Source organism: Rhinolophus sinicus, chromosome 17 (genome assembly GCF_057876585.1).
Source record: "Rhinolophus sinicus isolate RSI-liver-muscle chromosome 17, RSI-T2T, whole genome shotgun sequence".
In the NCBI taxonomy this organism is placed as follows: domain Eukaryota; kingdom Metazoa; phylum Chordata; class Mammalia; order Chiroptera; family Rhinolophidae; genus Rhinolophus; species Rhinolophus sinicus.
The window spans coordinates 62188790-62215744 of NC_142517.1; the positions used below are offsets into that span (position 1 = coordinate 62188790).

A 26955-nucleotide genomic window follows, 5' to 3' on the forward strand; every position below is an offset into this window, starting at 1 on the left:
GGCAGGGACTGGGGCAGGGGTGCGTCCCGCCTCGTCGCTTTCTGCAAAGTTTCAGTTTCGCTTTCCCCGAGATCCCTCCTTGTTCCCAGCACAGCTATTCCCCTTCCTCTCCTTGCTGCCTTCCCTGCCTCCGTCTGGCCGGGTAAGTATGTCGGTCCCGTGTCCCCCCGAGCGGTGGGCGCCCAAGGCTCTCGCGTCTCCTCTCCTGCGGGCTTGGCCGAGGTAGGGGTGGGGCGGGCGAGAAACGGGCTCCTAGGGCCAGGCGGCCCCCGCCCCCAACCCAGGAGAGGGTGAGACTAGTCAGAGGCGGAAGTCACAAACCGCGAGTTTGTGATTCCTTTTAACTCTTATTGTTACTATTTAACTGTATGCAACTAAAATGTAATTCACGTTGTGAATTCGGGTTAATACCTACATTTGAAACAAATTGAAAGTGTTCTCCTGCATTATGACATGCCACCTGTTACCTCCCTCCAGCTCTACCCTTTAGTCTGGTTCTCTTGGAGCTTGATTTGGCCAATAAAACCGGACTGTGTGCTGCCCTGTGTGCTAGGGAATAAAGATGAACGCGGAGGCCGCGACCTCACAGGCTGGTAAAGGGAGGCGGACTTGTGATTAAAGAAGCAAATCTCTTGAAAGCGCCCAAGAGGAAGTCTGCAGTAGAATTTTAGAGAATGTGTTTGTGAGTGTGTGGGGATAGGGAGGGAAGGAGCATCTGAGGCTCAAGGACCCTTGTGATCTGAAGCACAGAGGGAGCTTTGGGGCCTTGGAGGAGATGATGTGGGGACAGAGCCAGGAGTGCAGTTTCCAGGCTCTCGGCCTCACGTGGAAAGGTGCTGGCTCAGGTAGTAAATGGCCATCAACTGTGATTGCATGGCCATCAGCTGTGGCTAGTTGGCCGTCAGCTGTCCAGTGAGCCATTGGCCACTAATATAACTGCTGTGGCTACGCTAGCAGAAAAATGGGGGCTAGCAAGAAGATGGTGGCTGAGCTAGCAAGCGGCGGAGTGTGGAGTGTGGATTGCGGGTTGCAGAGAAGCATATTGCTAGCAAGTGAGATTGTTTGGCAGAGACAAGTGGATGGCGGGTTGCAGATAGTGTGGCTCCTGCCTCCTGTGTCTCCAACCTAGCTGCCAGCGAGAATATAGTAGTATGACTCCCCTACCTATGGCTCCGTGGGTGTTCCTTTTTGGCCTCACCATATCCTGCGTTCTTATGTGGGGAGAGGGAGCAGAGACCCTGCAGGCCTCCCCGCAGGCCTCCCTGCACGACAGACGAGATGGGTGAGGGACATGACAGAGGAAGGGTCTAGATCAATGCTGTCCAGTGGATATATAATAGGAACCACATATCTAATTTAAAAATATTTAGTAGCCATATTTTAAAAAGCATAAACAGCTGAAGTTAATTTTAATGATGTTATTTAATTCAATATAATCTTACATGTAATCGTTCATGTATCTCAAATTAATCATTCAGCATGTAAGCAATCTTAAAACCGTATGAGATATTTTACAGGCGTTTTGTCATACTGATTCATTATTATACGGTATTTATCTCACACTTACATCACATCTCATGTAATGTAACTAAGTGGGACTAAGTAGCCACATTTGAGGCGCTCAAGAGCTCCATGTGGCTAATGGCCCACAGCTGACAGCACAGATCTAGACAGTGTAAAGTCTTGAAGATCAGTGGGGAGAAATGCAAGGGTTGTGAGCACCGCAAGCAGAGTGACAGGTCAGATGTGCATTTTAGAAACATGGTGTGGACAACCATGTGGAGGATGCATTTCCAAACAGGGACGAATGGAAGCCTACAGGCCTGAGATAAGGTTTTTGCATGTGGCTGGAAAGACTGGAAATGAGTCAGTCTTTATGCAGAGCCATTTGGCAGTACTATCAGCATTACAGCTGCAAGGGCGTTGTGATTGCAGTTAGAGGTAGGAGGGCGCCTTTTACAGTTTCTGAATTTGAACCAGTAAACATAATACGAATTCAAACAATGAAATGTAAAATGAAATACATTAAAATCTTTAAAGAGAATGTATTGACATAGCTCAGGCAAGAGGCTCTGAAGTGAAATGATGTCAGTGGGCAAGGAGGGTAGGGACATATTTAAAACTGGGTGGTTTAGACCCAATGATGGGTTCCATCTGGGACAAAAGAGGAGATTCTAGATTTATGACTTGAGTGGGTAAATGGTGTATCATTGACTGAGCCGTGGAATCCAAGAGAGAGCATGAATTTCAGAGCGGGTCGGGTGGGTGTAGGGAGGTGAATCCAAGCAAAGGGCCTGGAAAGGCAAAGTGAAAGGTAACAAAAAAACCAAGGGAAGATGGCATAGGAGAAGCCAAGAAGGCAGAGTTTTAGGACTCAAAGAATGAAATGACTATAGAGAGAAGTCAAGTAAAGATTAGGACAGAAGAGAGTCCACTGGGGTTAACATTGTGGAGGTTACTGATGAGCAGTTTCAGAGGAGTGTTGGGGGTGGGGCAGGAGTCCACCACAGTGGGCTGAGCAGGCAGACGGATGGGGGAGAGTCAACTTCTTCATGCTGCCCATGCGGAGAAAAGAACACAGTAGGAACCAGTAAGGGAAAGTCGGGAAGGCTTTTGTTGTTAATTGGTGTTGTTTTTCAAATGAGAGAGATTGAATGTTCTGAGCAATATGCTCCTTGTTTCTAATTTCTTTGGGGTTTAATAACCCCTCACCCCCACCCTCAAGAGTCTATCCTTAGGCCTTAAAAGCCTGGTCGAAGGAAAAAAACAAGTGCGACAGCCTCTGAAGCAAAAGCCCACCGGCTGCCCACAGCCAAAGCAGACAGGAGACTTCCCTGTATTGTGAAAACAGCAGTGCCCTCTGGAGGCAGAAATGCATCTTGTCCTCACACTTTAAGACTGTATTGGACTTGCTGCTTTTCCTGACACGTAGGAATAATAGTTCCCTAATGCTGTAGATAGTCGTACAAAATTTTTCTATTACAAAGGCATTAGAAATCATTTCAGAGGCCTAACGACAACTATGTGGGCAACAAGTGTAGGCAACTGTGTTGTTAAGCGTTTTTGTCGGTCTCCTAAAAATTTGATCCCTACATATTAGATGGAAAAATCATTAAAATACGTTTTTCCAGAGTTTCTGATTTTTATCCAGACAGTCCCCTTTCTAATTAGATCAGCAAATTTATCACAAGCTCAGTAACACATACTCTTGACAGGCCTAAGTACAATTCGCTTTCTTCAGACATTCTCCAGGGGTCTTCATACTCATAAAGCTGGTTTTTCCTCATTGTTCTTTGAATGCTGTGCTCTGTCTTAGCTCTTGGAATCATTCTCCTCTTCCAATTAACTATATACAAACGTGCTCCATCCCTCAAGGTCTGGCGCTCGTCTCACCTCCATAAAGCTTTCCCTGCTATAACCCTTATGGTTCTTTCCCCTCTCTGAACTGCTATTACGGTTTCAACTGGAACCTCTCTGTAAAGGATAGAAGGTAAACAGTAACCGCAGCAGAAAAACAATAGTGCATCTTCACCAGTAAAACTAAAAGCTACTCAAGATCAGAAATCATGTTTTGTCTTCCTATGGCGTATTCTTATCAAATTTCCTAAGATGCTGATCAGTGCTTATTGCATCCTTTCTATTCATTCCTAGAAGTGGACCACCATAATTGGAAACAGCAGTCTACGTTCAGAAACGCAAAACAGAGTATAAACATTGAAAGACCCCAGGTACTTGGAGGATGGACTTTTCCAAGGTAAAAGTACTTTTTTATAAATGTATACTCATATAAATCATGAAGTTTGATCAGGCATAGTTCTTCCTATAACTAAGCAAGAAATCTGGGTCTTCAGTTATGCCCAGCATTCTTACTTGGTTTTAATAGCCCAATAAAAGTTTTCTCCTCGTACCATGTGGGAGAAGAGGAATCAAGAACATGCTAATTTAATAAACAGGGTCGACATGAGGATCGATGATTTTTAAAAATATGACCTCACTATCATTTTTATTCTATCTTCTCATTCAGCAATTCTGCTTTTTTGCAGGATGGGGTAGAGGAGGAGGATGGAGGAAGATAAGCAATTGAAAAGTGGGTCCTTATTGGTAGACAGGAAGATACAGCTGATGAAGCTCATGTCTGCATGTCTTCTGTTCTGTCTAGAGAAACCCTACAAGCCTTTGGAAATTGGAGGCCTGTCTGAAAGTTTTGGGTCCTTTTGGCCCGTGATCTTTGGGCCTTTTCACGTGTTACTCTCCAACCCATCTTGAATTAGAAGTGCATTGGCCTCTAGGAAAGTGGGGTAGGGTCATTGTTTGCTAGAACATTTAGTATTTCAAGTATTTCAGGCATACAGATTAAACAAATGAACAAACGTATGTTCCCCTTCCTCCTCAAACCCAGTGCTTTTAGCAGAATGTCTGTTGCTCTGTGCTTATTAGGATGTATTTGTTATCAGTAGTCTGTAGTCATTTGGTTTCAGTTTTTTTTTAACCACTTTCATTTTTCACAGGGTCCTGGAGCAGCAGCTTACAATGAGAAATCAGGTAGGATGACGTCACTCTTGGTCTTGGTTCAGAAAACCTTTGATCATATCTGTCCTCAGTGGAGAAAGGGGAATACAAAAGGAGACTGTCTCCCCCACAGGTGCTCAGGTGCGTGATGGCAGGACCTTGTGGTGACCTGGCACATGTCTCAAAGGGGGATTGCTTCAGAGGCGGTGTGGCACCAGCAGACGTGTTCTCTTAGGGCTCTCATTGAGCCTTTCCTTTGCCCACAAGATGTCAGACTCTTCTGTCCACAGCCGTAGAACTGAAATTGGACAGAAGAGGTGACCCACTGATTGACCCTTGCTCAACAAGGGCTTTGAAAGAGCCAAATGGAACCTTCCTAATCCTAAAGGTGGCCCACTTGTGATTTTCAACCGAAACGTGGGCCAGGTGGATCTGGCTACTCACGTGCTGCTGCTTTTAGGTAATTGAAGCCACCAAAGTTCTTTCTAGGTGGCTCAGATTAGAAATGGGAGTTGAAGTAAAATATAATTAACTACGACATTTTACCTATTTTAGGATGCGCATTTTATCACATCTCTGAAATAAAGCTCCTCCTTATCAGTAGGGTGCTATGGTTTAACTGGCATCGTTTTTCCTTCCTCAGTGACATATAATAATGATGCCTTAGACTCCAGTGAAATGCAGTGTCACAGGCTGGGTTCTCAAGGAAGCAAAAACTGAGATGGAGTTAGGAATGCAAAAGGTTTATTGTGAAAGGAAAAGAGAAGAAACCAGGTTTGGGGAGGTGGAGCCATCAGACTGTAAGGAAAACCTGACAAAGCTCTGCCCGCCTGAGATTGCCCATTAGGGGAGGCCCACATTAGACATAAATGGCCTTGCTCAGCCATTCATGGAGGCCACCTTGAAAATAGTGTGACCTTGGCTGGAAAGCGGAGATGGACTCTGAAGGGCAAACAACTAGAAGCTGTCAACTAGCCATATTCCCTCCTTCATAACCACATTGAAGGGGTATCTGAGCAGCACATCTTCTTGTCTGACAAATACAGTAAGTAATTTTTAGTCGGTCAGTTTTAATTATTCCACCAAAATTGTGCCATAAAACTAGAGTATGATGCCCCACCCATTGGTTGGACCATGCCCCGACAGGAGCATCCTTGACTAATGACTCAGAAGTTGTATGAATATCCCAGCTCCTTTATCTTTCTGGTGGTATAACTCTGAGATACATCTGTCCCTCAGTGGAGTTAAGCTTCATTTGCTTCGTACACATCCTTTATTCATTTCCTTCCCTTCCCTTCCCTGTCTTAATTTCCCACTTGGACCTCCCCATCCACACCCCTGGTGTTATCTAGTATCACCTCCCAAATAAACTTACATCAAATGTTTATCTCAAAGTCGCTTCTAAGGGAACCCAGACTAAGACACTGACAAAAGCAAACAATTTGTGAATAAAGCCTCCATGTATTTTTGACTCATAATTAAATGCTTTCTAATACTTGTGCCTTAAGCCTGGGTCTTCCCAAACTCACCATTTGTACATAGATTTTAAAATTCATGAACCACCATACACACAATTTTCTCACCACTATCATTGTATCATAGTGGCTACCACTTATGGAACATTTACTATATGCCAGATGAAGACTCAGCACTTTATGGGTGACTTACAGTTGAAAACTCTTGGATATCCTTCGTCTAATTACATGTCTAGGTGAGAAGGAGAATCAGGAAGGGGACTAGAGGAAATTCATCTCTCTTTTGCCTATCGGACACTCAGTCCCCACTCAGATGTGAAGTGGAATTACATCCTTTTCAAAGGAACCCTTGCTCATTTCTTTATTTTTTGTCTTCTCTCTTTTTCCAGAGACTGACATTCTTGGAGAAAACTATAGTTGGCAAATACCCATTAATCACAGTGACTTCAACTTTTTAAAAAATAATGCGAGTTGTCTCTGTGAAGTCCTCCAGAATAAATTTGGCTGTATCTCTACCCTGGCCTCTCCAGCCCAGGAAGGTAACAGTAAGTCTCTGCCAGTCTTCAGAAAGATGCTGACTCCTAGACTAGAGTTATCTGTCTGGAAGGATGACCTCACCAGACATGCTGTTGATGTTGTGGTGAATGCAGCCAATGAAGACCTTAAGCATGGGGGAGGCCTGGCTCAGGCCTTGGTGAAAGCTGGCGGCCAAGAAATCCAAGAGTTGAGCACAAGCGTGGTTTCCAGACGTGGTAAAATACCAGTCGGTGAGATAGCTGTGACAGCAGCAGGGAGGCTTCCCTGTAAATTCATTATCCATGCTGTTGGGCCTCGGTGGATGGGGGTGGATAGAGAGAGATGCATCAATAAGCTGCAAAGCGCCATTGAGAATATTCTGAATCATGTCAATGTCCACGTGCCTTATACTGAGACAGTAGCAATTCCAGCCCTGAGCTCTGGGATTTTCAACTTCCCTGTGGACTTGTGTACACGGATCATTGTGAACACTATCAGTTGTTATTTCAAAGATGTGCCACTGACTGGTAATTTGAAAGAAATTCACCTGGTAAGCAATGAGGACCCTACTGTTGCTGCCTTTAAAGCTGCTTCAGAAGTCATCCTAGGGAAGAACGAGCTGTCGTCCTGGGTAAATCAAGAAGCCACCCTTCCTTTTGATACGATGGTTGTGAATAACCTGACTCTCCAGATTGTCCAGGGCCACATTGAATTACAGGAGGTAAATCTTCATTTCTCTTCTCTTGCACTGCCAAAGGGGATCCCTGAACTGTTTATTACCTAACAAATATGTTTTGAGTACATATTATTTCAAACACTGTTTGATCTTGTTAAGGTTAAGAGTATAGACTTTAGAGACAGACCATCTGTATCTGGATGCTAGCTTTGCCATTTAATAACTGGGTGATGTGAATCAAGTTACTTTATCTTCTGGTCCTCAGTTTCTTAATCTGGAAAATGAAGATTATAATAGCACTTGTGTTTTAGAATTAAAGACAATACACATAAAATGCTTAGGATAGAGTTTGGCACATGATAAGTATTTATAATTATTATTGCTATTATTCTTAGGCACCATAAGAAAATAGAACAATCTTTCATCCAACGGACTTAAAATCTATTATATTCTTTTTATGTAAAAAAAAAAAAAATTCTCTATTTGAAAAAATCTCATTGGGAGACAAATCATCTGAACATTTCTGAAACAACATATCAATAGTACACAAAAAAGTCTTCATACAAAATGAACTCATAATATTTAAGAGTATGTAAATTTGTGACAAGAGTGGAGTGGAAGGGACCAAGAAAGATTACTTTAGAAGATGTGAGTTTTGGATCTGACCTCAAGTTATGATAGATATGAATTAGCAGAAGGAGAGGCCTGGTTGTTAGAATGATTTGTTCAGAGAGACACAGAGGAGTTAATAGACTGAAAATAATGGGCTGGAGCAGTCAGGAGACCTAAGTGGAGCTGTAGGTTTTATTCTGAGTATATGGCTCTGTGCCAGGGGCTTTGGAGAATACAAACTGTGACTTAGCATGTAGCCAAGGTTCCTTGGCAGGGAGGAGAGGGAGTCAGGGTAACAACAAACCTAGGTATTTCGGGGTTAGTGCAGCTTCCCCGCTAGGCAGAGAGCACCTTGAGGATGGAGATCATGGCTGGTTCATCCCTGTAGTCCGAGAGCCCTATTTGGGCATGCCTCTAGATGTTCAACAAATTATTAATGAATAAGTGAAGCGGGCAGCAGGGAGCAGGGACTGCAACAGAGAACAAGGGAGAATATAAGACTATATTCTTTTTCTTTTCTGAATCAGTGATGTCACACTTAAGACTCTCCTGTGGCCACAATCAAATAGAATTCATCATCACTGAAAAAAATACCACTTATTGCCTACAAGACAATTAGAAGACTGAGGGCACCCCCCCCCCACAAATTGAAATATTTATTGGATGTGTCATTAATATGCCAATTTAAAATTAAAGTGGAAACATCCTAGTTGAATAATTTACCCTTTTAACTAGACTTTTATTGTATTTGTTTATTTATTGCCAAGAACATTAGGAGCCTTAAAATTTTTAAAGGGTGCCAGTGCCCCCAAATTGCAAACTCTTATTTTTTTTAGTTCAAACTCATTTCCTTTTTATTAAAGTCCAAGTTACCATTACATGGTTTGGTACTCGATAAAGAAAACTTGTTCAAATAAGGTACTATGTTCTCAACAGTATTTGCAGGTGATTGTGTCCATGAAGTAGCATGATCAGTAAATCTTTGGGAAGCCCAGCCATGGGGTACATTTTGTCAAGGCTTACTTCTCTAGAATGGAGATTCTCAGTTCATTAGACGTTGGACTAAGTTCCTGGCTGACATAAGGGTAGATTTCCTTAGGAGGTCCTTAACAACTTCTGGGATGCAAACAGCACTAGCAAAACCATTTAACCATCTGCCTACCTGCAAAGCAGCATTCATGATTTGGGGTTCTGGAACCAGATCATAGCCAACAAGCATGCTCATCCCAGTACGCAATTCTCAAGCCCCAATATCTTACTTGCTGAAGTATGTCTGTGTCACCCAGCGAGCATCAAACTCCTGATCTGTCTCTTTTGACCCCTGGAAGGAGCATCCAACTGACTGGATGGCCGCAGCGGGGCGGGGCCTGGGCGGGGCCTGGGCGGGGTGCAGGAAGCCTGGAGGTCGGACTGGCAGGTGGCAGAGAACAGCGCCCAGCCTTACTGCGATGGTGGCACGCAGGCTGAGGCTGAAGGGAAGCCAGCTCCGTTCGGGAGCTCGGGGGCTGGAGGTGGGCCCAAATTGCAAATTCTGAATGTACTTTCAAAGTGAAGCATTCAGTAACATCTGTGAGAAGTATCTAAGTTTCCCCTAAAGGGAGCCAAAGCCATTGGGGATGATTTAGGGGAGAATTGGGCATGGTGGGGAAGGAAGGATAAAACCCCTTTAGCACAGCTCAGAGCTAACTAGGCGGCGATGTTACTTAAAATATAGCCCATGTATATGGACAGTATTTCTGAAAGGACAGATGAAGAACTGGTAAAAGCAGTTGCCTGTAGGATAGATGGGTGAGTGAGAGACCTTGGGGACCCTAATAAGAGGGAGGTCTACTTTTCACTGAAGACTTTTTTTTGTCTCATTTGTACTCTCTTTAACCATGTATTACTCACCTTTTCAAAATTAGGAGATTGAAATTATCTGAGAAATTGTATTTCCTTTCTGTTTAAGAACATTCAAACAAAAATAGCAAAAGTGATGACAGTGGGTCAGGGAGTGAAACCGTTTATTGATAAATCTTAAAATCACAGGGAACGCTTAGAATCTGGGAATATGGGGGGTATAAGCCAGAAAGGGGCTGAGAGATGCTTGCAATAAAAATTGTGTCATCCACACACTTTAATTACTGAATAGGGTAATCAGGCTGATCAAATGATCAGTCTTTGGAAATAGTTTTTATTCATTATTAAATGATATTTTTGTGGATTTAGGATCTTCAAAAATATTTTTCAAAGTTCTTCAGGAAAATAAAGATTTAAATTGGTCATTTAACAGAAAGTAATTTAACAGTGAATCCTGTCCTTTTTTTTCCCTTTTCAGACAGAAGCAATTGTTAATTCTGTAAATCCAGATCATAGTTTTGATGGTGGTCCTGTGTCAAAATCAATTCTACAACAAGCAGGAGATGAGATAAAGTGGGAATTTATCAAAAACGTGCATCAGATATCTCGGAATTCCCAGTTGGTACTGGTTACAAAAGGATATAAATTGCCCTGTCAACATGTATTCCATGTGTTATGGCATTCAGAATGTCGTAGAACAGAGTTGGTAAGGTTAAAATACATTTATCTTTATGTAGCTCCATAGTCTATGTAGTGTTTGTTGAATTTCCATCATGCCCTTAAATTCATAAAATATTGTCAAGTGGTATAGTCCCCATTTTCTACCACTCTTGTGAATAACTGTTGTCATAGTTACCTTAAGTTTATTTTAAAATATTACCTAACCCATATCTACATTTTAAATGGGCATACCGCGAATAGACACGGAAACCCAGTTCTCCTTCAGTCTGCACACCTGTTCACCTCACCACACCACGACCCTGTAGGCCTTTTCCTAAGTGGGCCTGGGATTCAGCCTCTTCATATTGCCCTCCATCTGTTAAATTCCAGGAGGACTTGGGATTTCCCTTCTAGTACCATTCCAGTCAAATCTATTACCTGTGCTGTCTTCCCACCTGCCTTTGTCTATATTTTGTCACCATTTCTAGTCCTCTCTTGGTTAGAGGGTCCTCTAATCCCAAATTGGTCCTCCAATTATCTCTACCCCTCAATTTTCCAAGGTCCTTCCACAGACAACCTTCCTGTATTAGTATTCAGTTTGGCTGTTGAAACATTGATGGAAAGTTTAATCTGCCAAATATACTAGCACTTCTCTAGGCAAATTACATGGGAGACCTAATGACATTGAATAAATGCTGCATACTTACTTTAACCTCTACCTCCTTTATTAAACCTACCAAGAGCTCTTTATGTTGACCTGAAAGTGGCAGATGAGTGGGGATAAACTGATGGTTGGCTCTCTGACCTGGGGAGAGGAGCAATGCTACATAAACGGTAAAATCATGGTGCCAAAGGTCCTGAATAGCACAAAAAAGGACCACTCAGTTACTTCAGTGTCTCAGCCCTTTCATTGTTCATCATCTAACCTTATAGCTGCAATGGGTTCCCTATGGAGTGGGACCTTTCCAAGCATGGACATGGCCCTGAAGGAGAGTGGAGATTTGCGCTGTAAAATATGGGCAGGATCAGGGGGTAAGTGATATCTTATTTTTGACTCGAAGGCTCATCTTAAATTTGTGTTTTTCCTACAGAGATTAAAAAATGCAGTGAAGGAGTGTTTGGAAAAATGCCTTGAGCTAAATCTAACTTCCATTTCTTTTCCTGCCCTTGGGACTGGAAACATTCACATTTGGAAGGATAAAGCAGCGGAGATTATGTTTCAGGAAGTTTTAATGTTTGCCACACACCCTTTGAAAAAACAATTAACTGTAAAGTTTGTGATCTTTCCTACAGAACTGGAGTTATATAAGGTAAGTTAATGTCTTAGAAATATCCTACAATTCATTTTCATTCATTCATTCATTCATTCAACATCTGTTTAGTATCTCCCATGGAAGAAGACATGGGACTAAGTGCTGTACAGCATGGTGATGTTCTAATCCAGTGAAATTTAACTTTTATAAATTGCCCACATCTGACCTAATAAAGAATGCCATTATAGAAGCCATGTTTACCCACTACTTAGCTTCTCTCTTTTCCTTTGTTGGCACTTATTCTTCCCTCTGGTTCTTAAAGGTCAGCAACCTCCTACTTTCAGGGAGGCCCTCTACTTCTCTCTTTTCTTTCTTCCTCTGAAAACACAACTATTCTTAAACTTCTGCCATAAATTCTGTAGAGTCCTATCTAATGAGCCAACTTCAGAGACACCCCCCCAAACCCTCTCTCATTTCCACTTGGGTATCTGACTGTCGTCTTAAATCCAACATATTTAAAACAAATTCTTTGTCTTCTCTTTAATCAGTCAACTTCTGTAGGCAAATTGCTTATCTGTGTCCTGGTTTCCTCAGCTTTAAAATGGGGATAATAAGTACCATGTTATGGAGCTGTTGTGAGAATTAAATGAGTTAATATGTGTAAAACACTTAGAACAGTATCTGGCATACAGTGAGTGCTCCGGGAAGGTTAGCTGTTATATTATATGCTATAATGAGCTGCAATGCCCTAGGTGCTGAATTGAATAGTAAATTAAGTGTATTGTTTGTTATCTTTTTTCCCCCAATTAGATTATAAATTCTTTAATAGCAAGGGTCTATCTGGCTACTTTTGCCATGTCCCCAGTACTGCTCTCAATTCAGTCTGTTCTTTCTGAACTCGTCTGTTTTCCCCGAGGGAAATCAGCTGTGGTCTAACACAAATGAAGGGACATGTATGCAGGGGAGTGTGTCTGTGTGTCGGCATGCAGAGATCTTGTGTCCAACATCTTTGGTTTTCACTTCATCTCAGCTTTTTGTTTAAGAGTGGTCAGGTCAAGCTAAGTTTCTCACATGTGAATGCATCTCTGATATATTCAGCATAATTAGTATATATTGCTGGGCTGTTCTCCTTTAAAGCACCATCTCTTTGCTTTATTCTCACTTAGCTGGCATTTTCAAAAAGGACTTTAATGATGTTAAGGAAGAATAAAACAGAAATGAGATAAGATGGAGCACCTTAAAATAGGTTTTGAAGATACAGGTTTCTGATTCTGCCAACAGCAACATAAAAGTACCAGTGCGACTTCCCAGGCATGTGTCTGGATTTGGGTTGTAAAGGGCCTTGCTGAGTGCCTGGCAAAGAGAGTGGCTCCGAACATTAGTCTTCTGATTGCTCACTTTCCCACCTCCCAGCCTGTCTGCATGTGGGTGGTGGCCATTTTATCTCTCCCTACAAGAAAACAAACTTACATTGGTTCTAGCTTGCTCTTTCCTGGAAAGAAAATGTAAAGGTTTTATTCCTTTTGCTGCTTGACTAGACAAAAGGAGGTTTATAGTATTTGCTGATTTCCATCACTGACTTCAAAGTATCAATTGAAGTATCCACTGAAGATGGAGTTGAGAAGAGATGTTCACAATGGGCTCTCGGCTTCAGTCCACTACGGTGTCTCATCCACAGCTGACCTGAAAGCTGGTGGTGAAGAGCTTACCTTCCCAGCAAAGAGCTCACCCTCCTGACAAAATGAATCTTTCTGTCCTGGGAATGAAGTTCACCAGTTTCCCCCAAGCAGAGGACAGTCATTGGGTTCAGATAGGTGCCCTGAGTACATCTTTGAACTGTTCATGAAGCACCATATCCCTGTAAGATGAATTCATCACATGTAGAACAGGAGGTTCGTTCTTTCCAACCTACAAACAAAAATGTACATGACAGTTCAACAAACAGAGAAAGATCAACCACAGTCTGAGGGCTTCCCTGGGGACTAATAATAAAAATAGCTACCATGTATTGCGTCAACCAGGTACTGTGCTAAAAGCTGTCTCATTTCATTCTCCCCCCAATCCTGTGATGAAGCCACTGTTGTCCTAACCCAGAGGTTAATATACACACAGCTAGTCAAATGGCCAAACCAAAATTCCAACGTGGGTCTGTCTGTTCCCAAAGCTTTGTGTTCTGAATCACTAAAGAAAAACCAAAAAAGGGTAACTTGAGAGCTGATACATCTTTTCAGTTCTGTAACTCAAAGAAGAGGACTATCTTACATTATACCCTGAACATTGACCATTCATTCCTTCAGGCTGTTTCCAATATTAACACTATATTATATATTTGTGGACGTATGATGTGTGTGCATTCATGTATACCCTCTGGCCTTCTGATAAACACAGCCTTGTTTCCTAAATAAGCCTTCCAGTGAAGGGTGTGTGTTCAGAAAGATCAGAAGGCAACTTACACATTTCTTCATGGAGCGTTGCCTTGGCAAGGTCCCTACATTTTAGAAAATGGAGTTGTCAGATATTCAGAGTTGACCTGACTCAGCAACACCAACCTACACTGAACTCACAATAAAGTGATACTTATATTCACACACTCATAAATTTTCCAATTCATGAAGGACAGTGAGTAAATAACTCTCCAGCTGACTGAAATGCTTGTGTTCGCCAGTATTTCATGGTGAGAAGGGTCTGGGTTGGAGCTGAGTATCTGTAAATGGTGATGGATAGTCGTTCATTTGGTTATTTAACAAATATTTATTGCATATCTGCCTTGTGCCAGATATTGTATCTCAGAATAAGGAACACCTCTCTGAGAACACATTACTAACATCTCTCACGTTAGGTGTTGGCCTTTTGTGGACAGTGCTGGAAACACTGCCAAATTCTTGCCATATGGATCCACTTTTCCAAAATCTTTACAGACCATCTGCTTGTTATCCACACCATTCTTCTAAGTTATTGATAATGATTAAATTACAGCTTTCTTTCACATTCAATTCAAAAGCCTTGACTAATTGATTTCTAACCCTGGAACACATCTTGACATTTAAAGTGACTTTGAGAGAGAGCTGATTTTTATCCATTTTGCATATGGCAGCTATTCTTAGTTCATTTATCAGCAGATAATATTATTTCATCTGTTTTATTTCCAAGTTCTTGGATTGGGAGTAAGGGAAGTTCCCTGTTATGGCCTCTCCAGGTACAAGATATGGTAAGATCGAGGGCTTTTGGCTCTGGAAATAGCAGCTGCAAATACAATTTATGAAGAAAATGTCCTACAGATTAAGAAAATTCACCATCAAAGTTCCAATCTAGTTTTCACCTCATTATCTACCATCTTTTCAATGAAGTCATAACTGCCAATTGTATCAACTTTTAAAAAGGAAAACACTGGATATGGTGGTTCGAAACCTGAGAAGAGATGAGTTTTTTCAAAAAGACTCTTATGTTAAAGGATCTGCATGGCAGTATACACAGCTCTTTGTCCATAGACTGTCATATAATAATTACAACAACAGCTAATGTACTGAGTGTTTATTTACTATGCCAGATATAATATTCAGCACTTTACAGGAATTGATCATTTATTCAGTCTACAGAGAAAGCATTGTGTGTATAACTTTTAAAAATGAACTTATGTTTTATTAATTAAAAGAGTATCTGCCTATATATTTGTCTTCTTCAGTGAGATATCCAAACCTTAAGTTCAATGCCTAACGTGCAATCAGCAGGGCATTAATATCAGTTGAATGAATGAATGAATGATAATATTTTGCCTTGAAATATACATTCTGCTTTTTTACACCATATTTTGGTTTTCCCATTTTTTCCTATAGTTGTTTCCCCTACACGTCCTAATAGATTGTAGTGCTGCACTTGCTGTTCCCCAAGACTTTCCTAAAGCCTGCTTTAGATTTGTGGCAGAGGAAATGGGGACTGACAGAGTGGATGAGGTCCAGAGTGGTGTGTGCAAGTAGACAGGGATTTTGATGACAATGGCTAAAAGCTCCACTTATGCTCCGCTGCTCTGTTTTGATTCTTGTAGGTTTTCGTTGCTGAAATGGAGAAGAATAAGTCCAAGCAGCAGAGTTTCAAAAATTACAGTGGTGAGTAAGAAATTCGTAGGCCTGGAACCCGTGTCTCCCACCATAGGCTCATCCTATGTTTTTTTTTAACTTTTACTTATTTAAGTGTGTTTTTCCAGGACCCGTCAGCTCCACGTCAAGTAGTAGTTTCAATCTAGTTGTGGAGGGTACAGCTCACAGTGGCCCATGTGGGGATCGGACTGGCGACCTTGTTGTTAAGAGTGCCGTGCTCTAACCAACTGAGCTAACCGGCCGCCCCTCATCCTATTCTTGATCATCTATATTAATGGAAGGGAGAAGAAGAATAAATAAGCCAAATATGTTTCACTGTGCTTGTGCTTGGATACCAACCTGCTCTATACCTGACCATGTTCTTGCTCAGTCTAGTTTTATGATACGAACAGAGAGAGGCTAATTTGCATTAGGTAATCCACAGTGGATAGTTCATTCATAAATGTTGTCTATAGTTTTTTTTCCTAAGAAAAAGTTCTGCCCTTCACAACCTGACTAACCCAGTGCTTTTTCTGCTTTGAATGAGCAAACATCTAAATGGGGTATCTCTTGAATAATTATAGAAAACACATCCAAGGAAGACCAGATAATAATACATGGATTAATCAAATGCTTCCCAAACCTGAGTAATTATTGGAAACTTTAAAAAACAAAGGTATGTCTAGGCTCCAACTCTACAGATTATGATTCAGGAACTCTGGGTCTGGGCCAAGCGTGTGTATTTTTCAAAGCCCCCAGTCAATTTTTGTACTGAACCAAGTTTTGGGATCACTGAACTAAAACAATCCTGGTTGTTGGGGGCTGGAGAAGTATTAACTTTGTCTTATAACTCTATTCCTTTAGTGGAGTTTGAGTGGACTAAGAATTGCCTCCTGACTACTAGAAATGTGTACTTCTGAAATAGTCTTTTAATCTACAGTATTCTATAGATGTTAAGAACACTAAATATTCAATGAGCAATAGAAACTGTTGGGATATTTCCCATTAGGGTCAAATGATTTGTTTATACCCTTAAATAGAAGAGTTCATTTATGGATGTGTAATGGTCCAGCAGTGCTAGAAATAAAGTAGGGGGAACTTTAAGAGCTCTAGTCTGTGACTGCGCCTCTTATGAGCCTGTTTATATTTATCTGTAAAATTAAGATAATGACAGACTATTGGGAGAGTAATTAGAGATTATGTGTGTAAAAATGTTTTGTAAATTGTAAAGCATTAAACAAATGCCAGGGGATAAAGAATGACCAGAGGATGGACAAACTCCCCAAGTGGCCCAGAGGAGGGAGAGATTCTTTCTGACTGCAAAGGATCTTGAATGGCATCATGAATGAGATGGTTCTAAGCCCGGTTTTGAGGATCGCAAGATTTTCAATGGCCAGAGTTGGTGGGGTGGGCCACCTAAGGTGAAGAAAACCCACAGAAGCAAACAAATGCAGTGTCTGTTTGGGAAGCCACAATGAATCTAAAGAAGCCAGATAGGAGGAGTTTGAGGTGAAGATAATATGGAAAAGGAACATACAAATGTCTCTGTGTCATTAATGTGAATAATGGGGCCAGGCGTGAGCATTTACTTTAGTACCATAGTTCTTGAGGACATCTGTAAAGGAATTATAGCACAGGGTAATAATTGACATGAATAATGATTAATGATGACGATCTCAGATTATCAAGGAAAGTAGAACTATTTAGGAAGGTAATGGAGTGTGTTTCCATTAGAAATATTTAACTAATAGTTAACATTAAACGTTTTGCTGTAAGAAAGGTATCCTTTAGTGATCTGAACAATTTAGTTACCTAGAAGAACAATTCTTCTTTCCTGATAATGATGGAGAAAGGAAGTATCACAATGTATTGTTTTTATTTTCTCCTAAAAAGTAATGTAAGTGCCCAGGCAGAAGAAGGATGAAAAAAAAAAAAAAAAAAAGTACGCCAAAAGAACTACCCTCCACCTCCCAGCCGCCACCCCTGTCACTTCTTAGTGTTGTATAAGACATTGGTTTTTATTTTTACTCCATGGAAGGCCATCCTCCCCCTCTGACTTCTAGGTCTGTCCTGGTACTTTTTCATAGCTCCTGGGACCACCTAACTACTCTATTAGGGTAACAGATGCTAATGACCACTGTTATCCTGGGATCACTCACTGGGAGGCAGAATTATGTGAGAGCTGGAGCCAGACTGACCACACCTACTAGCTCCCTGGCCACCACTTGCTAGTTCTGTAACCATGGGCAAGAGAGTTACTTAGTAACTCTCTGAATTAGTGTCCTCGTGTGTAAGATGAGGCTACTAATAATACCGATCTCATGGGGTTGTGAGGATTAAATAAAATGATATATGTAAAGCACTTAAAACAATGCCTGGCACATAGTAAATGCTCAGCTTACTTTTTTCCCCTCAATATCTTGGGGCAAACATAGCCTTGGTGTTTAGTTCTGTGCTCTGGCTTAAAACCCACCTGTCTTCTTCTGTGGTTGCTTATTATAGTCTTTTCAGTCTCCCAGGGAACCAGAGAGGAGAAACGAGACAATGGGCTCGAAGCTCAGGCTCCTGCCATCAATCTGATGGGCTCCAACCTGGAAAGGATGCATAAGGCCAAAGAGTGGATCCTAAGGATACTGGCTCTCCAGGACCAGCACATCATTGAGGATAATCATATCCTCTACCTTGGGAAAAAGGAACATGACATTTTGTCTCAGCTGCAGAAAACTGCAAGGGTCCGGATCTCTGAGACTATTAATCCAGGAAAGGCAATTTTAGAAATTAAAGGAGCCCAGGCTGACCTCATGGAGGTGGTTATGATCATTGAACATATGCTGTGTAAGGTTCAAGAGGAACTGGCAAGAAAAAAGGAGCAAGCCCTTTGGAGCTTGTCAGGTGAGTAACTTTCTATTGAGTTGGAAAGTCAGCTCTCCCAGCTGTCCTTTTGGGTGTGGTCATGCATGCATGTATGTGGGTAAGAAAGCGAATGGAAGAGAGCGAAAGAGCAAACCATGCTGCTTTTGTGTTAAGCTATAAACGTTTATAACCTTTTTTGGGCTCTCTTTCTACCAGCAGGGTAAATTATTAGTAAATAATCACACATACACACACACACACACACACACACACACACACACACACACACACAATTGGATTTACTACTGATGACATGGGTTGCATAAGAGGCAATTATATTGACAGCTTAGGGTTACCCACTCCCAGACTATGGGGGAAAAAGGTACATCTTTAATTCTGCAGATGGAGCATTCACATATAGACACATTCCACTTGGTTAATTACTTTTTTAAATGGAGTTTTATTGCATTTATTTGTTGGCTGGCAGCCTTAGGAACCCTAAAATTATTTACTTTGAGCCCTCTCACCAAAGGAAATTATTCATTGGTACTGTGAAGTATGCTTAAGTATCACCCATTCGGTGAGGCAAAACCCATCAGAACAACTGGGAATTTGATTCTGGAGACATCTTTTAAATATAGCCCTAGATTGAAAACCACCTTAGGAGACAGAGGCTTATTTCATTCATGTATTCAATTAATGTATATTGAATCCATGATATGTACCAAGCTATGTGTTTGGTGCTGGGGGAACAGTGATAAGATGGACTTTGTTTTCACTCAAAATCTAATTGAGAGTGCTGAGAAGGCAACAGGGTGAGTGATGAAAGAAGGGGGGGTGACCCTTTTCTGGGAGGACCCGAGAGAAGCAGGTGACCCAGACTTGGGAGGACGGGGGAAAGCTTCTCAGAGCAGGTGTCACACATGGAGACCTAAAGAATAAGTAGAAGTTAGTAAGGCAAAGAAAGAAACTCAACAAATAAGATCATAGCAGGACCTAGATTATGCAAGACTTTGTAAATCATGTGAAAGAATTCAGAGTTTTTCTTGAAACAAATGGGGAGCCTTACAGGATTTTAAGCAAAGATAAGGTCAGACTTGTATTTTAGAAAGATCATTGGTTATCATGTGGAGAGTGAATTTAGTACAGAAATGCAGATGCAGAATTTCAAAGGACACCTTATTTTCACCATATGTTTGCAAAAATAATTTAGGCAGAATTGGTCGAAGTGAGTGGAAGTAAATGTTGTAGCTACAAGCCACAGAAAACCCAATGTCTAAAAACATGGACAAAAATAATACACAAGAATGAGACCCAAGATTATGATTTCATAATCTGGAAATATGTCTGTGGGTATGTAAACTGACACTGATTCGTCTCAAGAGAACAAGAGACAAAGAAATGTTGATCTCCTTGTGGCATCAAGCTGGTGGCATTACTTTAAATTCACTGTATCTGTAAGGATGACCCATCCTTCCAGCTTCTGGCAAGTTAGTCATGTAAGTCCTTTGTTCTGCCCCAAGGTGGCATTTTTAGTAGCTGAGGACTAAGCATATTATTCCACAACAACGTTTCAGAGGTTCATACAGACTCACCCTTTCTTAATCAGATTAAGATCTTCAATAACAAAATGGATAATTTTGAAATGAGCTATTACTACAGGGAACATCAACTATCCATCAGAACAATAAAATTTGAATAATAGAAGTTAGGCATCTCCTTTCTCTTATGTTGCTCTTTTAATCCTTTGTGGCGAGCACTTCTAATATAGCAGGAGTCTGTGGACCTTTGAGTCTCCAGGGCTCACCCAGTGCCTGGCATGTACTTGGCGCTGAATAAATGTTTGCTGAATTCAAGTCAACCATACTTCATGCTGTGCTTCATAGATGTGAGCCTTGCTCTCCAGATTTAATTTATAATGTCTTCCTTTGAAATTTCCTGGCTTTGGAGGTCCTTTGCTATGGAGTTTTTGTCCCTCCTATGACTTCTCACAGTATTGTAACTCTCCTTGCATGTCCTAAACATATGAGGCATAGTGTTTCAACTGGCTAATCTATTCCTCCATATTTCTGTAATTTGTTCTATTACATTTCTTTACAAACCTTTTCCCTCTCACGGAGCACTGAGAAAAAGTTTTGTGTTACTCATTTTTTAGGAGAATGGACTGATCTGCCACCAAAACAGCAAGATGAAATGAAAGAAAATAAGTTTCTGAAATGTCTACCCTTCTTAACTCAAGAAATGCAGGATCGAAAGAAACAGTTTGAAAATTGTGGTTTGCAGGTTATAAAGGTATACGTAACTAAGGGAAAGATTTTACTTATCTTGCTATTAATCCACCTAATTCTGTAGCTGAAGGAAAAACTCACCTGCTGATGACGCTAAACTAGCTGCTCATTGAGCAGGAATCCCAGCAATAAGCCTGAGAGGAGGGCAGGGACGGACAGGTATGATGGTATAGTTGGAATCAGGAGGTAGAAATGATGTCAGGATGTATAGAAGCATAGAGACCCAGGAAAAAGCTATCTGTCCATCTTGAAGCAAAGAAAAAGAAATGGAATAGCATTTATCACACTGCATTATCGTTCTTTACCCGTTTTTATCTCTCACTAAACGATGAGCTTTAAAAAAGCGAAGACAGTGTCTACATTGTGGACAATTTCATTACCGGTGCCTATACATAGTGGTTGCTCCGTGAAGTTTTATCAAATGAACTTATCAAGGAAGGGAATTTTGAAGAGACAGAAGTCAAACTAGGAGAGGGTTGGGGCTAGGAGAGACTCTTATGCAACTTTACATGAAAAGCAAATTGCATGCAAAGTAGTATGCACATACAAGTTCTGAAAATTAAGTTCATGAACGTGTTGCAATGATGTTGCTAACCTTTTTTGATATCAGAGGGATTATTCATTATGAATTTGTACCAACTGAAAAAAACAGTTAACCAAATTTACTATTTGGAAGTGCTAAAAAGGCTGCGTGAAAAAGTTAGACGACCAGAACTTTTCGCCAGCAATTCATGGCTCTTGCATCACGACAATGCACCAGCTCACATGGCACTGTCTGTGAGGGAGTTTTTAGCCAGTAAGCAAATAACTGTGTTGGAACCCCCTTCCTACTCACCTGATTTGACCCCCAGAGACTTCTTTCTTTACCCGAAGGTAAAGGAAATATTGAAAGGAAGACGTTTTGATGACATTCAGGACATCAAGGGTAATATGACGACAGCTCCGATGGCCATTCCAGAAAAGGAGTTCCAGAATTACTTTGAAGGGTGTACTAGGCGCTGGCATCAGTGCATAGCTTCCCAAGGGGAGTACTTTGAAGGTGACCATAGTGATATTCAGCAATGAGGTGTGTAGCACTTTTTCTAGGATGAGTTCACGAACTTAATTGTCTGACCTATAAGTGCCTTTATTTCTGAAGCAGCGTGTCAGGCAATTTAAGTAGTAGTTCTCCAGTCTCTTTTTCAGTTTTTCATTTCCTTGGGTTATAGGTGGAGAAGATAGATAATGTGCTCCTCCTGGCTGCCTTCCAAAGAAAGAAGAAAATGATGGAAGGGAGAACGCAAAGGAAACTTTTGAGCCACACGTTGTTTCAGCAAGTCCCACAGCAATTCTGCAAAGTGGTATGCAGAGTTGGCTTTCAAAGAACGTACTCAGCACCCTGCGGTAGGTGTCAGCCCCTCATAATTGGGGCTACTATGTGTGGGAATTGGTAAGCAGACATCAGCAGATGATTCACCACTAATAGCATTTGTTGCTGTGGTAAGGGGATCATTTGCTACTGGGACTTTGTGGTAAAGTCGTTTGGAAAGGGTCGTATTTTTCCTTCATATGTTTTGTTGCTAATGGGTTTTATGTTGATGAAAGTATTGGCAGTAAGATGTACAACTCACCGGTTTTCTCCTTTCTGTGTTTATGTGTCCTGTCTGCAGAGTACCATGGAGGTTTTCTTTGCCTGCCTGCCTTCCTTCCTTCCTTCCTTCCTTCCTTCCTTCCTTCCTTCCTTCCTTCCTTCCCTCCCTCCCTCCCTCCCTCCCTCCCTCCCTCCCTTCCTTCCTTCCTCTCTTTTTCTTTTTGCTTATCTCAAGAAAATTATTATCAAGCCATCCTTATCCCTTAATTGAAAGGGCATTTTCCTGAATTTAATAATGTTGGTCTTTTCTCTTCCATCCTCTTCATTTCCTGTAGCCTGCTAGTGAATGAATTAGATATCGTCTGGCAGGTGAAGTGAATAACATGTTAAGATCCTTCTCAGCTATCAGAGTTATGTGTGTAGCTTCCATGTGTCTTCAATTGTACAAAAATATTGCATACTTAGTTGCTATATTGTCCCCTTTAGATCTCGCCAAAGGAGGCTAAGTTGAGTAATAATCATGGAGAATACATAGCAATGCAGCCTGATTTTTGCCTGGTCCATTAAATGTGTGGCTCTTGATCTTTACCTTTCAAAATATGTATAACATGATTTCTGCTGTGGAGTCAACTCCAAGTCTAGAAAGCAAAGGGGCTGGAAATCATCTTCTCTTTGCCCCAGAAAGAACGTACACAATACCGAGGGTAAAAACTGAACACCGACAATTCTTGGGGGTAAAAGTTGATCAATGAATCCCCATCAAAAAGTCTTTGAGTGTAACCAGGAAAGTGATGATCAGTATGGTCCTTTCATTGGCAAAGTCTTAAAAATTCACAACTTTCATTTGCTGCTAAACCAGTGTAACTGGCATGTCTGCACTCCACTCCTCCTACCCCTCCACATAAACACACCGCCACCTTCTACTCAAACTACTCTAAGATCATCACTATTCTCCTATTTTCCAAATCCAGCAAGTGCCCTCTTTTCAGTCCTGTGGCCGACACTGCCAACTGCCTACCCAACATCTGTAACCTCCTACCTCTCTCTTGACTCGCAGGTGCATATGTCCAGCTGTCTTTTGGACATCTCTGCCGAGATGTCCCATCGCCACCTCAACTGAACTGTCTTCTTGGCCATATTTTCCCCTAAGAAACAGGCTTTTCTTTTTTTCTCCCCCCACCCCCTGCCTGCCCTGATACTGCCTAACCTGGCTAATACCATCACCATCTATCTATCAGGTCTTCTAAGCTGGAAACTTACCGTCCTCCATTCTTTCCTTTCTCTCTCTTTTATATACAGGCAGTCACACACTGCTAGTGATTGTCTCTCAATAAAATTCTCAGCCCAGCCTCACCTCTCTATTTCTACTGCTTTAGTTCATATTCCCCTAAGCCTAGATGATTCCCAGGTCCATTCTTTGCCGCGAAACTACCTCTAGCTAGCTTATCCTTTGTCTGCTACCAGAATTATCATGCTAAAAAACTGCATGCCTGTTTAATATCTGCCATTGTAGTTCCCTACAAGGTAAAAACCCAAACTCCTTAGCAGAGCATGATGGGACTAGCCCCACATTATTTCACCAGCCCCCTCAATCACTATGTTCCTCGACACTCTAGCCATGGACTTCTTAGAGCTTCCTAAATACACTATATGCGCTCATGCCTCTGTGCCTTTGCATGTGGAGTGCCTGCCCTCCTCACCCGTTTTAGCCCTGCAAACTCCTGTTCCTTCTTCAAGACATAGTTCAAATGACATCTCCCGGTTGACACTTTCCCCAACTCCTGCAGGCCCACTGGGTTGCTTCCCCCTCTGTTCCTGCATTTCCTCCATTCCTTTGTTGCAGCATCTATAACTAACAAGTACAAAAATGTATAGCCCCACAAAACTCAGGTGTGGGGCTTGTTTTCTTTATGGCTGTATAACTGACCTTAACACCTAGCTTTCATGCTCCCATGTCCACAGATGTGAAAAAACTCCATCTTGGTAGTTCACGATGAACACAGTCATTTTCAGAATTTTCATAGTCCCTGGGGTTTAAAATCAGTTCCTGCAAGGTTTTGCCCGTATTTCTTCTCATCTCTCTGAGGGTGCTCTTGATGATGGGATAAGCACTGGGGAGAAGGTGGTCTTAGTTCATGGCCCCCATCTGTCCTCTGCCTCTCAGTGTCCCCTGCTAGATAAACCACCCTTGGCTTTGGTCATTAACACCTTCCTATACTTACATTTCCAGTCCCCTTTGCTCTTACGTAGTGTCGACACGGGGCATTCTGTTTTTCCTTTGACACTGGAATTTCTTCCTTGTTCATGTATGTGCCCCTTCTACAGCGCAGAAAATTTTTGAGTGTGCACATTTTCCAAGCTGAAATGTAAGGTTTCACGTGGTAGTCCTCACCTCTTCTGGATATCTTCCCCAGCCATTACTACTTTGTACTTAGGTGCCTGGCTGGATGAGGGGGGCAGCACCCAGCGGAGTCAGACAATGGTCCCTTCTACTTTGGAGGTCCTCCCCGTTTTTCTGATTTGTCTATTTTTCTTCACCATCTTGAACCCCAAGGCTCTCTTAAGGGAGTGGGGCAGTGAAATGAACCCTTTCTCAGAGTCCCCACGAGTTCTAGTTATGTTCTCTCTGATTCTTCTCTTCCCATTAAGTGGAAGGGAGAAGTTTTGTTCATCTTGAAGTGAAAAAACTGCTCTTAAAAACAATGTCTTGTGTTGTTCTCTCCTCTGTTATATGGTGTAAAATCCATGCTCTGAATCCTCAGGCTTTTATCCTTTTGGTTCAGAAAACTCTTAAAATCTAACTCTGAAAGCCATACTTTCAAGATCATATTCTCTGCTTTGATTAAAAATAATTATGTGTGTGTGTGTGTGTATATATGTATACATATATATATATATACACACATATATATGATAACTATATCATATATGTATATTCAATTGACTTTGTTCTAAGCTTTCTTCTTTTTGCCCTGAGGTTACAAGTAGCAAGAACTCAATGGGTTGGCAAACCAAGAGCAAAAAAAAAAACTCCCAGGAAAGAAATCTTTGATTTTTATCTCAAAATATTTCCTTGCCACATAAAATTGTATTATATTTTATCTGTTTACATGTGGAGAGTTCCCTTTGTGAACTTTTGAGAATAGGGGTCATGTCTTAGTAATTTTTAAAGCTCTGGAGGTGAACAGTCCCATATGGTAACCACTAGCCACATGTGGCTATTGAGCACTTGAAATGTGGTGAATCTGAATTGAGATGTGCTCTAAGTATAACCCTGCATATTAAAGACCACTACCAAAGAAAAACATGTAAAATATTTCCTTATTAATTTTATATATTAATTACATGTTGAAATTATAACATTTGGATATAATAGGTTAAATAAAATTACTACTAAATTAATTTCACCTGTTTCTTTTTACCTTTTTTAATGTGGCTACTAGAGAATTTACACACATAGCTCACATTGCATTTCTCTTGTTCAGTGATGCTCTGGAGCCTGAAAAAGTGTTTGGTTAAATCACAAGTAAATGTAAAGAAAGAAAGAGGGAGATGAGAGAGGGAGGGCGGGAAAGAAGAAAGGAAGGAAGCTATCTTTAAATATAAGCTATTATTATATCGATGATATCAATGATAATTTGTTCTCAAGGGAACAACTTTGGGTGTCTTTGCTATAGGAACTTGGGACCAGGAGGTGGTGATTATTTGGAGGACTAGAGAGAGAATAAATATTAGTACCCAAATAGGCAATATGATTCCTCAGATCATAATAACCTTTTAATTTTTTTCTTTTATCAGACCCAAAATACGGAGCTGGCATATACTTCACCAAGAACCTCAAAAAACTACCATGCCAGGTCAAAAAAACATCTGCCACAGATAACCTGATCTACGTGTTTGAGGCTGAAGTACTCATAGGTTCCTTCTGTCAGGGTCATCAGTTCAATATTGTTCCCCCACCATTGAGTCCTGGAGCCTTAGATAGTCATGACAGTGTGGTTGACGATGTCGCCAGCCCTGAAACCTTTGTGATTTTTAGTAGTGTGCAGGCCATGCCCCAATATCTGTGGACTTGCACCCAGGATCATGTACGTCCACAGGATTACTCACCAAACCGAATGATGCTGTCACCACTGCTCCCAAGGGAGAAATTCTCAAGGGACAGCCCTGTTGATTATTAACCTCCACATCGTTTTAACAGCTGCCATGGCCTTGCTTTGGAGGAACTAACCCAATAGTGACCATCAGTGTCTCAAAGCGTGGTTTGAATATGTCAAATGGGTTGTCTGTATGGACTGATTGGGTTATTGAAGGAACCAGCCACATACCACTAGCATTTTAGCATTCTCATCTTTGTCTTTTTATCTCTCGGGGTTGGGATGGGTAGACACCAACTAAAACACTTTCAGAATCATTCCTCTTCTTCGAGTTGCCCTTTCATCTCCTTTACTATACATAATCGCAAAAATGTTTTACATCTAACGAAGAGATTTTCTTTTTTAGTATATAATCCAAACCTCCTATTTTTTCAAATGGTGATAGTGTAACATATTAGGACAGCAGAATGATTTTAAATTTTCCAGAGAAATTTATATAGTGTTTACATATCAAAATAAATCACCTTGACTTAA

At 41.2% G+C, this 26955-nt stretch overlaps 1 protein-coding gene across 4 annotated transcripts; it reads left to right on the top strand.

Moving 5' to 3' along the window:
- The first annotated feature begins 2 nt into the window (after positions 1 to 2).
- On the top strand, positions 3 to 26955 carry PARP9 (poly(ADP-ribose) polymerase family member 9). Of its 4 annotated transcripts, none has more exons than XM_019714021.3 (11): positions 3 to 142; positions 3652 to 3754; positions 4509 to 4650; positions 6374 to 7221; positions 10106 to 10333; positions 11379 to 11597; positions 15583 to 15643; positions 18125 to 18505; positions 20622 to 20758; positions 21963 to 22137; positions 26123 to 26955. In XM_019714021.3, exons 2-11 carry the CDS (start codon positions 3740 to 3742, stop codon positions 26503 to 26505), a joined length of 2589 nt encoding a protein of 862 aa, XP_019569580.3. In that variant the 5' UTR covers positions 3 to 142; positions 3652 to 3739; the 3' UTR covers positions 26506 to 26955. The 4 variants fall into 4 exon arrangements, with proteins under 4 accessions (XP_019569580.3, XP_019569582.3, XP_074187032.2 ...); XM_019714023.3 differs by having other exon boundaries at positions 4509 to 4542; XM_074330931.2 differs by lacking the exons at positions 3 to 142; positions 3652 to 3754 and adding an exon at positions 4181 to 4298.